General features: G+C 40.2%; 1 protein-coding gene across 1 annotated transcript in view; it reads left to right on the top strand.

Moving 5' to 3' along the window:
- The window catches only part of TXNRD3 (thioredoxin reductase 3), a 63,848-nt gene that overhangs the window by 14,959 nt on the left and 31,538 nt on the right, over nucleotides 1-17,351 (top strand). The window contains exons 4-10 of the mRNA XM_080820406.1: nucleotides 776-880; nucleotides 1,087-1,159; nucleotides 2,852-2,971; nucleotides 9,300-9,442; nucleotides 11,209-11,324; nucleotides 12,218-12,443; nucleotides 13,845-13,937. Coding sequence (XP_080676532.1) covers nucleotides 776-880; nucleotides 1,087-1,159; nucleotides 2,852-2,971; nucleotides 9,300-9,442; nucleotides 11,209-11,324; nucleotides 12,218-12,443; nucleotides 13,845-13,937 — 876 coding nt within the window. The remainder of the gene's footprint in view (nucleotides 1-775; nucleotides 881-1,086; nucleotides 1,160-2,851; nucleotides 2,972-9,299; nucleotides 9,443-11,208; nucleotides 11,325-12,217; nucleotides 12,444-13,844; nucleotides 13,938-17,351) is intronic.

Raw genomic sequence — 17,351 nt, 5'->3', positions numbered from 1 at the left:
AACCTCCACGGGCAGGCATCCATCTGGGGCCATGTGGCATGTGCCAAGTCCTACAGTGATACAGCACTTCTACTGTGCTTCCCAGGATGAGCTGGTGCCATGTGGTGTTTCTAAAGCTAGCCTCAGGGGCTGAAACACCCTCCTTCACACAACAAAAACTATTGCTACATCATGCCTCGATCGTCCCAGCTTGCCTCAGCTACTTCTGATCAGAAGGGAGGGCCGAGTGAGCAGGAGACTATGGTGAAGAGCTAGCCTTGTGACCGTTGCTGAAAGAAAAACCAAAAGTCTGTGTTCTATAGAAAGTTTACCAGGATGCTGCAGAATTTAGGTCAGTTTATGAGAAACCATGTAAAAATTTGATGTGCATGTCCTGCTAAGGATGCTTAAGAATTGTTTGCAAAATAAAGCCTGGCACAGGTCAATGAAAGATAGAGGATCTTGAAAAATGGTACTTGGCTATTTTACTTAATTATGATACTTTGATGATTAGACCAAGGAAAATGACCTTGCCTTATATAAAGTCGTGACCTGTGGGTCATTAGACACACATGTAGCCACGAGGTAATAATGATCAAAAATGTATGTACTTAGTATATGTTCTATCTAGTGGGACCCTATTTGAGTACCATCTAGATAAATTTACAGTTTCAACTTAGATGAATTAGGGACTGTTTCTAAGAGTTTTAGAAAAGCAAGGCATACGGATTCAACATAGGGTACAAAAGAACAGATGTAAAACAGATCATGCTTTCCTCTCTCCTTTGATCCATAGGCCCATCAGAGTGGTTTATTACAGAAGCTCCTTCAGGAAGATTCAGCATACGAGTATGACCTCATTGTCATTGGGGGAGGTTCTGGTGGCCTTGCGTGTGCTCAGGTATGAGCATAAGGAAACCCAGAGATAATTTTCCTGGTGATTGCCATAAGCGCTTCTTCAGCTACTTTGTTGTTACGGTCCAAGCCTTAATTGTATTAATAAAGAGAAAGGACTGTGTTCTTCCACAGTCTTTTCCTCTTAGGGAGAGAAAAATTGGGGGGTTGTCAGGAAAATGACAAGATCTTTATATGTAGTTTTTTAAATAGGAAGCCGCCATCTTGGGAAAGAAAGTTATGGTGCTAGACTTTGTGGTCCCGACGCCTCAGGGCACATCATGGGGTAAGCAGTGTTTCTTTGTTGTGACTCTTGTAGTTTTCTGCTCTTTACAGCTGTCTTTGGCTTTCTTCAATCTTGTTAATCCTCACAACTGATCTCAAGAGGAGTAACTAGCCTGTTCCATAGGTGAGGAAAGCAAGTCCTGGTGAGGTTAAGTAATGGACCTAAGATTGCATGGTTAACAGGTGGAAAGAAAATATAATATAAAAAGATAAGATAATATAAAAGTAATGAAGGAAGATTTTGCAAAAGGAAAAAATTCCATGACTCCAGTATCCAACACGTGTGCCATAATAATTCTTGCACACGTGCACCGATGTTTTCCCTTAATTGCAATCACAGTGTATGCTGTGTGGTGCCCACCTAAGTCTGCCATGACCTTGTCTTGTGTTTCTGCATCAGTTTCATAGCTGACTCTAACAGTTGTGTGATGTTCAGTCAAGTTAGCGTGTGCGTCATCGTCCAGGTCCTGTCAGCAAAGTGCACAGTGAGCTTCCAGCTGTAGAGGAGAGCGTTTACTTTAATAGAACACACAGACTTTGTCGTGGATATGTTCTGTTTATGTGTCCGTTCCATCCTTCGTGTCTTCATGTCTACCTTTTTCCATGCCCCAGAAAGCTGGTGCATCTGCAGCCTTGCCCTCTGGCTTCCAGTTGGGCTCGACCAGTTAATGGTCCCAGGAGGAGAACAGAAGGGAGGGAGGAAAGTGGAATTGGGGGGTTCTTCATTCTTCTAGCTCCTGCCCTGCTGTTCCCTGCAGGAATAGAAGGCCACCTCCACTGTTATGCCCAACCCCCTGTAGGCTGTGTCACTCTCTCCATGTGCCTTGCCCATCATGTGGGGTTGGCGATGGCCTACTCACTATTCTGTTCCTCCTCACTCTTCCTGCCCACGCCCCTGTAATCATTTCTCTATAAACTCTCCTCAGTTTCCCAGCTTGAGGATGTCATCTGTTTCCTGTAGGAGCCTTGACAAAATATGATAATCAGTTTTAAAATTCAAATTTACTCAAAAAATTTTACCTTAGCATTTCATCCAGTAAAGCTAATCTCTCTCAATTTTCCTTCTAACATTTGTCTGCTAAAAAATTCCTGTGTGTGCCTTCGTTTTCTCCCTCTCTCCTTCTGCCCTCTCCCCTCTTTCTCTCCTGCCTAGAAATATCCTACTTCTCTGGATTACCAGAAGAGAGACTGTGATCAGAGAGGGAGTTTTCTGACTCGTGCTCTGCTCAGGGGCATCACACGTGGCTTTTTTGTGCTGTTTGAGATTGAGAGTAGATGTTACCAGGCAGCTTGCAGTGGACCTAATATTGGCTCAGAGGCAGAGTCTGACATACAGAGAATAAAGGCTAGAAGCTGGGGTTCCAGTCCTTGTTCTGGTATCTATCTAATAAATCTAATATAATTCTGATCCCTTTATGGGTCAGACTCAAATGAAAATTTTGGATCCTCTCCCTAGAAAACTATTCAAGTGTACATTGGTATTTTTGCTCATCTTTGGGTCTCCTTCACAGACCCTCATTTGAAGAGTTTGGCTTAATTATTTGTGTGTTATTGTGGGGTCTGCTGTTGGCCCCCCAGCCATCTGAATGTGTCATTTCCTCATGTTTAACAACACCTGCTCTACAGGTATGTAGAACCACGTACACACCCATGGACACAGAGGAAACTTTAAAACTATTATCTTCTTTCTCAGGTCTTGGCGGTACTTGTGTAAATGTGGGCTGTGTTCCTAAGAAATTGATGCATCAAGCTGCTCTTTTAGGGCAGGCATTAAAGGACGCCAGGAAATTTGGCTGGGAGTACAGTCATCAAGGTGGGTAATGGTATATAAAAATACAGATTGGGAGGAAAGAAGAAAGAATGAGTTTCTTAGAGAAAGACTTGCTATTTATAGTTCTAGAGTTGAGTCTGAAGTTCGTTGAGTGACTGCTCATTAGGACCCCACTTTGGCACAGGGGAGTCAGAGGTGATCACCTGAAACCTGGCACTACTCTTGGGGGCCTTGGTGCCTTTGGCAGCTATAGTCATTCCAGACTCTACAGAACGTGGGAGAGAATAATTGCTGATTTCAGATTTCCTTCAAGTGTAAAGAAAAGAGAAGAGCCACGGTCATTATTTGAATTTTATCTGTTATAGTGATAACATTTTTTATTTTACCAGTGGTTATATATGTCCTTGGTTAGTGAAAGATGGAAGCCAAATTCATCCAATAGGTACTTATTGGTTAGGCTCTGAGGATACATATATGAGGAAAATAGAGCTTCTGCCCTTAAGGAGTACACAGTCTGTTGCAAGAGAGGAAAAGAGAAGAGAGGAGATTCTGTGTGCTCAAGTTCACAGTGAGGTTTTGAGCATTGCCTTAAGGGGCACTTACTGTATCCTTGAGAGGCTAAGATGGTGGAGGTGACCCTTGAGCTGAATCTTGAAGGTCACACAGAAGCAGGTCATTGGAGACAGGAAGCAGTGTGCTCTGAACTCTGGAGCTGGGAAAAAACATGGAGTCTTCGGGGGATAGTGAATGGCTGGCCTGGAGAATGGGGGCAGGATGCTGGGAAAAACAAGATTACAAAGAAGCAGGTCATGACAGTGCTTAAATGTCATCTGAAGGCATTGTTGTTGACCCCAAAGGAAGTAAGAGAGTCAGGGGTTCAGCAAGGGAGGAGCCTGAACCACAGTTTGGATTCTGGAACCCTCTGGTGCCACCAAGGAGTTTAGAAGGCTGGCGGTGGGAAGGGGGGCAAGTCCAAAGACAAGGAAGTGAGCCAGAGTGCTGTCACCTAACCCAGAGGAGAAATGACAGGCCTGGGGCCAAGACGGATTTCAGACTGGAGAGTGTGAGGTGGATTTAGAGGACTGAAGGCGTGGAATTGACAGGCTAGATGTGGCTGGGTGATTTCTGTCTCTTTAGAATAATGTTATGGAATTTCTAAAAAAAAATTACAGGGACTTGTGTCCCAAGAGATTTTGATGGAGGAAATGTGTGCGTGAGCATATCCTTCCTAGGCTGGGTCCGCCAGGTCACAGGGTGGGTGGAGGGTGAAGAAAAGGAAGGAATCCCGGAAGAGGGAGAGCGTGATAATGCAGTGTATTTGCTGAGCTGGAAAACACAGGCCAGTGTGAGTTAGTGGCCCAGTGTGGTGCAGTTCAGCATAATGAGCTGTGGCCAGACAGATTCTCCCATGGACAAATTTCCCCAGACACTCAGCTCTGTGGAGAGCTTTGGGTCCAGCTTTAGTACCAACTGGTTGTAGATAAAATAAGGTCTTTGCATTTGGCAATTTAACTTTGGGGTCACTTTCACTTCCAAGAATCCTTCTCCCCGAATCCTTCACCTTGCATGGATTTTCCCCTGCAGAACAGCTGGTGGAGTTCACTGTTGGGACGGTTTGTGCTTGAGAGAGGTCTAGGCATGGCCTGGGTTTGCAGCCCACCTGCAGGTGGTGGTTGAAGTCTTAGGAATTGCTGAGAGGGGCTGGGGAGGCCCCGTGGTTGGAAAAGAATAGCAGACATGGATGGATCCTGAGAAATGTTAGAACCTAGAGGGTTGGTGAGGAAGATGAGGACAAACCAGGAGAGTTGTGTCATAGAGGCCAGGAGGGGCTAGATTTTTAGGGATAAGACTTAGGGCTTAGAGAGTCTCAGAAGAGAACCATCTGGAAGGAAATGGTGCCAGAAGGCCAAATGGAATAGGGTTTAATTCACCAAGCAAGATGTGGGGCTCAGTCCCATGCCCCTAAGATCATGACCTGAGCCGAAATCAAGAGTCAGACACTTAAGTGACTGAGCCACCCAGGTGCCCAAAGGAGTCTTCTTAAAACTAAAAGTACTTATACCCTGTTTTAATAATTCTAGAATAGGGACTCCTGGGTGGCTCAGTGGGTTAAAGCCTCTGCCTTCGGCTCAGGTCATGATCCCAGGGTCCTGGGATCGAGCCCCGCATCGGGCTCTCTGCTCAGCGGGGAGCCTGCTTCCTCCTCTCTCTCTGCCTGCCTCTCTGTCTACTTGTGATCTCTGTCTGTCAAATAAATAAATAAAACCTTTAAAAAAATAATTCTAGAATAATCAAGGCCAAGTGGGGAGGAAACTCTGAATGCCCCATAATGGAGAAAGGCCATGAGGAATGGGACAGTACATGTGTCCTATGATGGGGACAGCCAGGCAGAGGAGTGTGTGGGTGACTCCCCAGGCAGGATTCCCCACAAGCTAATAACTTCTTGGTGTGTCATCCCTGCCTGCCGCCCACTGCCCCACGCTGCTGGGGCTCTGCACATTTTGGGGGGATAGCAGTGTGTATGCTCATGCCATTTTGCCTCACCTGAGGGTCCCAGTGACGTTCTTGAACTTGTCTAGACGTGCTTGATATTCCTAAATACTTTATAATTCCCTCAAGTGGGTAAAATCTTGTTCCCAATATACAAAAGGCTTCTAAGTTAGTTTTGAGATGCTTTACTAAGAAACACCTAGCTAGCCATCATATGGAATTTGGGGGCTTAGCAGTTTTTAGGCATAAGCTTCATGGAATGGCCAAGAGAAGTCCATAGTATCTAAGCAGGGAGAGAAAGGAACTGAAGGCATGCTGAAATCTGGGTGTGGGAGAATCTTCTAGATACTTTCATTCTTGACATTGGTAGAGAAATAATGGATTGAAGTAGATTTAAAATGTATATATAATTTGCAGATCAGAAATTAAATATAGAACTTCTAAGAAAAAGGGAACAGGATATGTACAAATAAACAGCATGAAACTAATTTAAAACGAGCAAAAAACAACCCAGAAAACAAGGCAGCAGACAAACATAGGGACATTCTTTTACATAGTAGAATAAAGCTGAATGAGTCAGCTTCTCAAGTTGTGTAGACAGAATTCATCCATGTGCTGTTTACAGCACACACATCTAAACCAAAGGAGAATTGTTGAGAATACAGGAATTTTAATTTTTTTTGAATTTTAAATTTTTAAATGGCTAACTTGAATTTTCCTATTTAAAATTAAATAAATGGGCAATTTTAAAACAGGTGGGAGAAGCTGTGTCAGGGAGACACAAACAAGGTAATGGCAGTTAATACCAAATAGGGAAACTTTAAGGCAAAAAAATAAACACACACAAACACACACACATACACCCCACACTGAGGAAATAACGACTTAGCATCCTCCCCAAAATAGGGTCAATGAACAAAAGCAAGAATATATTTGAAAATGCAAATAAGTAGGTAGACCTTTGGCAAACCCAATCAGGGAAACAGGAGAGAGAATTCATGCAAATATGTAGCATTAGGTGTCTTGAGGAAAGAAATATAACTACAGAAAGAGAAGAGAAAAACAAATTCCGTATACAAATTAGTGGTAAGAATTTTAAATATCTTGCTGAAAAGGAGTATATTCTAGGGAAATATAAATAAACAGAATTGACTTGAATTATCAAAGAAAACATTGCCTAAGGACAACCCATTCTCCGGGACACTGAAAATTTACAAGTAAACTTCCTCAGTCTTCAAGGAACACTTTTTAAATATTTAAACTGTTCGAGAGCTTAGGAAAAAACGAAAGTTCTAAATTTTTTTTTTTTTTTGAGGCTGACTTAACAGTGATAACAGAAAGATAGCGTAAAAATAGAAAGCTATAGCCCATAGAGCTACAAAATTCTGGAAAAAGCAAATCCTCTCCAGCAGTGACTAAAAGAATGCACCGTGACTTCTGAGAGTTCATTCTGGGCATACAAGAATGTGTCATTAGGAAACCATAGTAGGGATGTTGAAATCCACATGATGACCTACATTCTAGCTCCAAAGGCATTTGGCAAAAATTTCACATCCACTATGGCTCTTAAAAAAAAAAAAAAAAGAAAAAGAAAAACAAGTGTCATTAAACTAAGGAAAGAAATGCCCACTTCTTTTATATGATGAAGAAAAGTCAGATGTAAATATTTGATGGAGAAGAGCTTGAGGCATTTACCCTAAAATCAGGAATCAAACAGGGCAGCCGACTTCCCCTACTATTATCGGCATTGTTCTGGGGCTTCTGGCCTGTGCACAAAAAGGAAGACTAGGAAGAAAAAGTACATACTTGAGAAGGAGGAATAAAAAGATATTACAAATCTATAATATGAATTATATAAAAGATACCTAGAATATACAAGAGTTCGAACTAAAAATGTTAGAGCTAATAAGAGTTCACTAAGTTGCTCAGAGGATGTATTTGTAAAAATCAATAGATTTCTTACATTAGCAATAGAAAGTTAAATATACAATGGAAAATTGCAACAAAATGATAGAATAACTTGGGGTAAATATACCAGGAATGGACAAGATATATAAGGAAAGAAAAGCATAACAAAAAATATACTGAGATTTTGGGGTGGGATATCTCAATACTATAAAGACATTACCTCAAAATTGATTTGTAAATTTTATGTAAGTCCAGGAAAAATCTCCACAATTTTTTTTTCTTTTTGGAACGTGACAGATTATTCTAAAGTTTGTATTGAAAGTAAACGTGTGAGAATAGCTCTGCAGCTTTTGAGAAAGTATGGGAGATTTTTTCCATCAGTAGTTAGAACTGCGATACCGTTGCAAATCTTTAACGGGTCAATAGAGCAGTGGAGCACGTGGTTCCAGAGTGCCAGTCTCTGGACTTGCCTTCGCAGGATCTCCCCGGGGGAGCTTGTCCTGACTTGGTCCAGAGAGTTGTATGTTTCAACCTGAATCCCAGGGCATCCTGATATGCAGCCATATTTGGGAAACGCTGATGTAGATGTAAGAGACACTCTTACAAAAAGAACCAGAAACAAACATACCCTGTGAAGTGGGAAGCTAACTGACAAGGTCCTTGAGAAAAATGGTTCTTGGAAGATTAGAGGAGTAGCTTTTCCGGGTTAGAGGGGAGGAGGCAGCTTAGGATCTGAGGGCATGTGCCATCGTGGAGAGGTTCATCCCTGCTGGGTCTTTACCTCCTGGGATCACAGCGTGGGGGTCAGGTAGTGTAGCAACCGCAGTGATCCTCTGGATTGCAAGATCTCAGGAGCTTCCTAGAGGGGGTGGTCCGACATCCATGCCATAAACTCAGTGCACCATGACCTCTTTTTCTCTCCTGCACTGTAACTTCCCACATTCCTGAGGAGTGCTGTGGCCTTTCGGAGAGTGCTAGATGGGGTGAGTCACCAGGCGTTATTAGAGGACCAACCCTCAGTTGGCTGGGTTTGCCTTTGGGAATCTCATCCAGTTTGGTGAGAATCCCAGGCTGGCCTCTGTGTTTTAGAAGCACAGTGCTGCATGGAGACTGGTTTCTCCTTCAGGAAACAGCATTGGCAGACAAGATGAAGGCTAGGAAATCAATCCTGCCTAAAAGATAAGGAGATGATGAGGAATTTGATTCCATCACCTCCTGCTCCAATCGCAACAGGAAATGAGTAAACATTGTAATACAAATGGTAGGCCACGGTGAGCAGAAACCACATTTGTTGTAATGAAATGCAGCGTCTTTGCTATCATAAAGCCACCACCAAGTGGACTGAAAGGGAGTGGCCCGGGCTGGGCTTGGCAGGTGGATGTATGGTGCTCACCATCCTGAGACCTGCTTCCCTTCACATCTGGGACACCCCGTGCAGACCTAAGAGTGTGAGAGTAGCCTTGGGATGCTCCCAAGTAGGGATGATCTCCCTGCCTTGTGGCGTTTTGGACTGTTCTCCCCATTCTCTGTTCCAGGGATTTTTTTTTCTTTTTCAGAACTTTGCTTTTTGCTTATGTTTTGTAATATAAGAGAGGAAGAAGTATAAACTGTAACTGACCTAAAAAAGATTTCAGTTGCTAGTTGTCTTGTGTTCACTTTTTGATTCCTAAATCAATATATAGTATGGATCCTGTGTGGTTATATAAGATTGAACATTAAAAATAAAATTGACTTGGGGCGCCTGGATGGCTCAGTCGGTTAAGCTTGATCCCAGAGTCTTGGGATTGAGCCCCATGTTGGGCTCCCTGCTCAGTGGGGAACCTGCTTGTCCTCCTCCCTCTGCGTCTCCCCCCAGCTCATGTTCTCCCTCACTCTGCTCTCTTTCTCCCAAATAAATAAATAAATAAATAATCTTGAAAGAAAAGAGCAATAAAATTGGCTTTATGTCTTTGCTCTGGTTATTTGTTTTCAGTGAAGCACAACTGGGAGACTATGATAGAAGCAGTTCAGAATCACATTGGCTCTCTAAACTGGGGCTACAGGTTGTCCTTGAGGGAAAAGGCTGTGACCTATGTCAATTCCTATGGAGAATTTGTCGAACATCATAAAATAAAGGTACTGTTTGTTTTGTCATGTTTTTCACTTTTCTTTACTATTGCTTGAACTTGCCTTGATCTGAAATTCTGTGTTGTATGTTACGGGCTCACACTGACATGTGTCAGTACACATGTTGCCTCATGTGCACCTGTTTCTTCCTGTTGCTGATTGCACAGAGCCTGCTAAGTTGCGGGAGTTGCCTTTTAAAGAGATCTTCATTTAAAGTTATTATTTGCCTTTTGATTTTATTACATTATAAGAAAATGTTTAGGATAAATAGGTGACTAAAAAATGAAAAGTTTTAGTAGCATAATTCTTTTTTAAAATGAAACCTTGGGTGGGGGATGGGCAAAATGCAATGAATAGTCACGTTGATGAAGGTATGGCCTGGGGAATTGGTCAGGGGTGTCGTAGTAGTGTTGTGTGGGGACAGATGGCAACTACACGTGTGCTGAGCATGGCGTGTTGTATGGACTTGTCAAATCACTATGTTGTACACCTGAAACTGATGGAACATTGCGTCTCAACGGTACTTCCATAAAAAGAATAATTAAAAAAAAATGAAACCTTAACTAGAACTCCAATATGTTATTCAAAGGCATATTAATAAAACTAGTATAAAATTAGTGTATTTTATAAGCTTTGTCATGTTTATATAGTGTAAGAGCCACAAGTAAGGAAAATGAGATTGTTTTGCTGAACAGAAGAATTTTAAATTGGAGTTATATAAGACAATCAGATTCAACCCTCAACACCTAGTTTTTGAACTCTGCTTTCCTAGCACAGTACACAATGATCTTGGGGGGATTTGAGATTTTGTAGTCATTTATTATCTCTGGAAAGGTGTGGGGTGGTCTGTTGAAAGCTTCCCCTTTTGAAACCATATGCAGGCCAGTTTGAATTAATCACTCACACGAAACATCATAGAAATACAAGTCAGGGTAGTTTTAGTTCTCAAATTGTGGCATGGCTGGCATGGTTGGTTGAATAAGCCAGTCGTTTGGAAGCATACCTTCCTCTTTTCTGTGTTTCCACATTTAGTGATAACCAAGGTCTCAGTTGCTCCCCCTAGAAATCTCAGGTTTCCCCCCTCCCACCCCTACATCCTGGGCTTGTTTCTCTCTTTCCCGACCCTCTGGAGCAGGTGCCTGTCTCCAGGCTGCCCTCCCTCGGTCCCACCATTGAGACCACCCTCTTATTTAAACACCTTCATTGGCTTTTGAATTTTTTTTGTTTTTGATTTTTTTTAAGGCAAAATGGATTTATGAATTACTCATATAATTGAAAATATGCACACAATGAATAACCTTTCTTGGTTTCCTGTAGCTGAAATCTTTAGAATGGTGAATAAAGGTGTTAACGTTTGGCAGGAACCTTGTATCCCTTCACCGTGATGCATCCCCCGCCTTTCCTGCCACTTTCTGACCACTTGCCGTTCCCCAGACACCTGCTGCTTTCAGGCCTGTGTTCTTTTCTATGCACTGCTCTCTCTGTAAGTTTCCTTTCTTCTCAAATCTTCTTGCCTTCTTGTCTCCACTCGAAATACCACCACCTTTGAAGCCGCCCTCGGCTGGCATTCCAGTCCCCTACTGCACCTCCACTGGGCTCTTTTGGTGGCTATTTTATGAAGACTTCTCTCTTCTGTGTTGGTGCTTATCACCAACTGCATTATTATTTTTGCATGTCCACTCCTGTTGGGTGGGAAGCTCCGTAACTAGTTGTCCAGTGTCTGATACTCTACTGTGTTTGTAGCAAAAGTTGAAATTTACTTTTCTCTTTTCAAGGCAACCAATAGAAAAGGACAGGAAACTTACTATACTGCTGCCAAATTTGTCCTAGCGACAGGCCAAAGGCCCCGCTATTTAGGAATCCCAGGAGATAAAGAGTACTGTATTACTAGGTAAGATTAAACAGGCTATTGTAACCTTAAACTGTGTTATGCTTGTGTGTCCAACTTATTTAGTCCCTGATATAATTTCACAGAAGATTTGAATTGATGGCAAATAAGTATAATTAAAGAAGCTAAGCAGTTTACATTATGAAACCTAGAGAAAATAAGCTTAGGTAGATAATAAGGTCAAATTTATGCACACATAAATGCTATATGATTCTAGGTAATTGCTCAGCAAGGTCTGGGAGGTTGGCTCTGAACTTCATGGAGGCCAGAGCAAAGAAGTAAATACAAATAGCTTTAGGGTTTAGCATCTGTATGATAATAATGGACCAGTTGATCAGGAGAAGCATGGCTGTTCCCAATACTGGGATTTAATAGTAATTATCCCTGATGGTTACGGAGGGGACATTGTATAATGCAGGACAATGACTTTCATACTTTTTTCACCAGATGCACATACACAACTGACGAATCATCGAATGCTACATCTGAAACTAATGATGTACTATATGTTGGCTTATTAGATTTAAATTAAAAAAAAGAAATGTGTTTTTCATGACATTGTTGTTCAGGTGAACACATGCACATACTCAAAACAAACCAAACCATATTTCTTCTTATCACATGTTATGTAGTCTAATATTTTTTAGTCTATTTCAGTTTTTAAAACACCTTCACTTGTGATTCACTAATTTGATTTTGAAAAACCTGAAATATATTTCTTACTCTACAGCGGATACTCTTTAAAATGCCAAAAGACTCTTTCTGTTAATGTTTCTTCATTCAAGCACCAGGTTGCCATGCAGCCGACAGAAGACCACTACGCATCAAAACCTATGTCTTCATTTTTACTTCATTTTTATTGCCTATGTGTTCCTTTTGTGGTTTTTATTTTTCAGTGATGACCTTTTTTCTCTGCCTTATTGCCCTGGCAAAACGTTAGTGGTGGGTGCGTCTTATGTTGCTCTGGAATGTGGCGGGTTTCTTGCTGGGATTGGCTTGGATGTCACGATTATGGTGCGCTCAATCCTTCTTCGTGGCTTTGATCAAGAAATGGCAGAGAAAGTGGGTTCCTACATGGAGCAACATGGTGTTAAGTTCTTAAGAAAATTTGTACCTGTGATGGTAAGTCTGAAAGGCATTTGGAATTCCTTTTATTTTCAGGTTTTTATTCTTTTTTTAGTTTTTTATTCTGGCTCTCCTTCCTTCATTTCATGAAATAAATTAGTCTGTACTCAGTAGGACACCTTAAAGGTAGTTCTCCCCCTCTAGTCCACACCACTGACCTCCACGTGTCCCTCTGTCCTCCCCACCCCTCCTGCTCATACGTGAAGGTGTCCTTGCTCCTCTCACCTTCTCTCACTTTCTCAGGGATGCCTCATCTTCAGCTAACCATCCTTTCTGCTCTGTCATTCCCACCAGTGTCTCTCCACTTTAAACAAGTAAGTCCCCCCTTCCCCTCTCGGCCCTTTTGGCTGGGTCCCTGTTTTTCTTTTCCTGTTCACAAGGAAACTTCTGTACATGCTCCTTCTGCTTTCTTGCCTCCGTTTTCCACTTCAGCCAACTCTCAGCTGCTTCCATCTCTGCTCCTCTGAAACTGCATGCCGGGGTCTGTGGCAGACTCCGTGCTGTCAAACCCAGTGGTCATATCTCTGCCCTTATGTGGTGGGGCTTCTGGGCAGCGTTTGGTGAAATTGACATTCCTTCCATTCGAAACTCTCTCCATTCTTGAGCTCTCTGGTCTCACAGCCTGTGGTTCCACATCTCTTCAACCTGTAAATGTCAGAGCACCTGCTTCCTCTTCTTTTCTCTGCCCTTGTTACCTGGGAGGTCTTCTTTAGGTCCATACTTTATTATCTCAATGCTAATGGCTTTCAGATTTATATACCCTGCTTGGGCATCTCTCCTGAACTCCACACCCATTTTCACAGTTGACTGTTGGATATCTCCACTTGAACTCCTCATAAGCATTTCAGATTTATTAAGACAAAAATGAAATTCTTGATTTTCTTCCTAAGTGTATTCCCCAGCTCATCTTTCTGGCCTATCTCAGTACTCATTAAGCAGTATTACAGTATACACAATTTATTAAGTCAACACCTGGAAAGTATCCCTCATCCCTCCTATTATGGTACCACCAACTAATCTGTTAATTTATTTCTACCTCCAGACTATATCTTGTTACAGTCTTTTTTTTCCTCTATCTTTACTTTTTTTTTTTTTTTAAAGATTTTATTTATTTATTTGACACAGAGAGAGAGAGATTACAAGTAGGCAGAGAGGCAGGCGAGGGGAGGGGGGAAGCAGGCTCCCTGCTGAGCAGAGAGCCCAATGCAGGGCTTGATCCCAGGATCCCGAGATCATTACCTGAGGCGAAGGCAGAGGCTTAACCCACCGAGCCACCCAGGTGCCCCTCTCTATCTTTACTTAGTCAAGAAACCTACATGCACACATGTGTACACCCTCTGACCCATTTATTTTCTGTCACCTTTAGATAGAATCATTACACTTTTTTATCCTTACTAGGTTCAGCAGTTGGAGAAAGGTTCACCCGGAAAGCTGAAAGTAGTGGCTAAATCCACTGAAGGACCAGAAACTATTGAAGAAATATATAATACAGTAAGTTTTTAGTTTATAAGCAGTTAAGTGGTTGAACACACTCATAAATTAGCACAGATGAAGTTTATGGGAAAATTCTACCAGCCTTAACTTTTTTCCTTTTGATTCTTTGTAAAACTATAATAAAATGGTAGGTAGTTGAGCTGTTGACATTTGGTAGTTTTTGGTGTACATGAGAAATATGAGAAAATATGTGTGTATGGATAATTTATACATAGAATAAAATCTGGAAGCAGATATATCTGACTGTTATAAGTACTTATTTCTGGGGCATTAGACATCATCTACATTTGGGCATTTTAATATTTTCAATAAAAATTGGGTATCTTATGATCAAAAATTATAATAAAGATCTTCTTATTTTCAAAAACAATATGAAGTCTGCAAACAATGTGAATAGTCCATGGACTATATTGGTTGGCAACAGTTCTAATTTAAACTGATGATATTTGGATGTTAACATTTCTTTGGTAAATAATAATGATACATTTATGTTTTATATACTGATATATGTGTGATTGTTTTTAGTTAAAAAAAGGAAATAATATGGGGAGGATCAACAAAGCCAAAAATAAGAAAACAAACAAAATAAATCAACCCCAGTTGAGAGTTTTATGAGGATTGTATTGGATATATAAATCAATTGCTAACTTTTTATTGCAGTATTTAGTCTTCTTTAACTTTTTATTGCAATATTTAGTCTTCTCTCCATGAGAAGATATGGTATATCTGCCTCTTAATTTAGGTTGTTCTCAATAACTCCTAACAAAGTTAACAAATTTCTCTACATTCAAATCAAGAACACCTTTTAGATTTATCCTTAGGTATTTACTATATTTTTATGTAGTCATGAATGGTATTTTTTTGAGAAAATGTCATTCTTTTTAACAGTTGCTGGTGTATAGAAGTGCTGCCAATTTGTGTGTTTTGATTTAGCATACCATAATCTTGCTAAACTCTTACTTGATAATTTATCTTAGATTATTTTTAGTTTTCTTTGTATGCCTTCATACTATTTGTAAATAACAAAAGTTTTGTTTCCTACTTTTTGCTCTTTCCCTTTTTATTTCTTTTTTTGTGTGTAAGTACACTAGCTGGGACCTCCAAGAAATGGCAGTGGGCAGGCATTCTGCCTTGTTCTCAGTATTGAAAGTTCTGTGTTTCATCATTAAAGAGTAATGTTTTCTGCAGGATTTTGTTAGATATTCTTAATTAAGTTAGAGGATTTCTTTTCTTTCTTGTTTTCCAGGGGTTGTTTAGTTATTTCTTTTTTGTTTTTTAAAACTCACGAGTAGATGTTTGGTTGTAACAGTGTTTCTTTTGTAGCTGTTGATCAAAATTTTTTTTCTTTCATCTGTTAATGTGTTGAATTACATTGATTTCCTAATGTTCAACCAACTCTGTGTTCCTGGTATAAACCCAACTTGGTAATGGCTCTTTTTATGTACTGTTGGATTTCGTTCTTTAGAATTTTTGCATTAATATTCATGAATTGTATTGGCTAATAATTTTCCTTTTACATATTGCACTTTTCAGATTTGGATATCAAGGTTGTTTTAGCTCATGAGAGAAGTTTGGAGTATAACCTCTTTATTCTCTGGAAGCATTTTTGTAATGTTAGAATTGGTTCTTCATCTTCTTGATAGAATTCACTGATGTGTAACCATCTAGGCCTAGAATTTTCTATGGATATATGTATTTGACCACTGATTGAATTTCTTTAACAGCCATAGGGCTTTTAAGGCTTTCTATTTTTTTCCTGAGTTACTTTAGATTAGTTATATTTTTCTAGGAATTAGTTTATTTCATCTAAGTTCTTGAATATATTGGTATAAAGTTATTCACAGTATTGAAATTTTAAATGGTTTACTTTTATAATATGTAATTTACATATAGTGAAATGCACATATCTTTGATGTAAATTTCAGTCAGTTTTGACAAATGTACATTTTTATATCATCCATACTTATGTGAAGGTAACAGAATATTTCTGGGAGTTCAGAACCCTGTTCTGATTCTGTCACCATAGGCTAGTTTTGCCTATTCTAGGTGTCACAGGAATAGAACTATTTGATACATACCCCTCACATTTCATCCATGTTGTTGTGTGTCTGTAATTAGTTCTTATTGTATGAATTATATGACTATAAGTTTGTATGGGTATGTCACAGTTTGTTCATTTTCCTGTGGATGGACACCTAGGCTGTTTGTAGTTTGGGCTATTGTGACTTAAACTGCTATGAAGGCTTCTTGCATAAGCCCTTGTAGACCTATGTGTTCATTTCTCATAGGTAAATACCTAGGAATGAAATTAAATGGTCATAGGGTAGTTTCTGTGTTTTAACTTTTTGAGAAACTGCCAAACACCTTCTGAATGAATGAATCACTTTATATTTCTATGAGCTGACGTGGAGTTTTTGTTATCCCATGTGGTCAACTTTGGGCTTCTCCAGATTTTTCATTTTAGCCAGTTTTGTGCATGTGTAGTGGTCTCTTATTATGGTTCTAATCTGCGCCTTCCTGATGACTAACGATGTTGAGCAACTTATCATATGTTTACTGACCATTTATTATATTTTCCATTATGGAGTCTCTGTTCAAATCTTTGGTCCATGTTTTGTTCAGTTATTTGAATTTTTATTCTTTTTTTTTTAAGATTTTATTTATTTATTTGACAGACAAAGATCACAAGTAGGCAGAGAGGCAGACAGAGAGAGAGGAGGAAGCAGGCTCCCTGCTGAGCAGAGAGCCCAATGAGGGGCCGATCCCAGGACTCTGGGATCATGACCTGAGCGGAAGGCAGAGGCTTTAACCCACTGAGCCACCCAGGCACCCCTGAATTTTTATTCTTGAATTGAAGTTTTGTATATATCTTGAATACATTCCATTTTCAGGGAGATAATAATATTGTGAATATTTTCTTCCCATTTGTGACTTGCCTATTCATTTTTTATGGTATCTTTTGATGAGCAGTAGTTTTAAAATTTCTATGAAGTTGAGTTTATCAACTTTTTGCTTTATGGTTAATGCTTTCTATGTGCTCTAAGGAATCCTTTTACCCAAAGGTCATGAAGCTCTTCTCTTATATTATCTTCTTGAAGCTTTGTAGTTTTATTTTTTATGTTCAGTTCTGTAATACATCTTGAATTAATTCTTGTTTATAGAATAAAGTAGGAGTATGGGTTCTTTTTCTTCCATGTGGGTGTTTGTTGAAAGACTTCCCTTTCAACATTTGTTTGTTGAAAAGACTTCCCTTATCCCACTGAGTTGTTTTGGTGCCTTTGTTGAAGTCATTTGACCATTTACTGTGGGTCTGTTTCTGCACTCTTAATCCCATCAACCACTTGTCTCCTTTTACCACATTGTTTTCAGTATTGAAGCTTTATAGCAAATTTTAGACCTGGTGGAGTAAGT

The sequence above is a fragment of the Martes martes genome (assembly GCF_963455335.1).
Source record: "Martes martes genome assembly, chromosome: 1".
In the NCBI taxonomy this organism is placed as follows: Eukaryota; Metazoa; Chordata; class Mammalia; order Carnivora; family Mustelidae; genus Martes; species Martes martes.
This window is presented reverse-complemented; position numbering and strand designations above follow the sequence as displayed.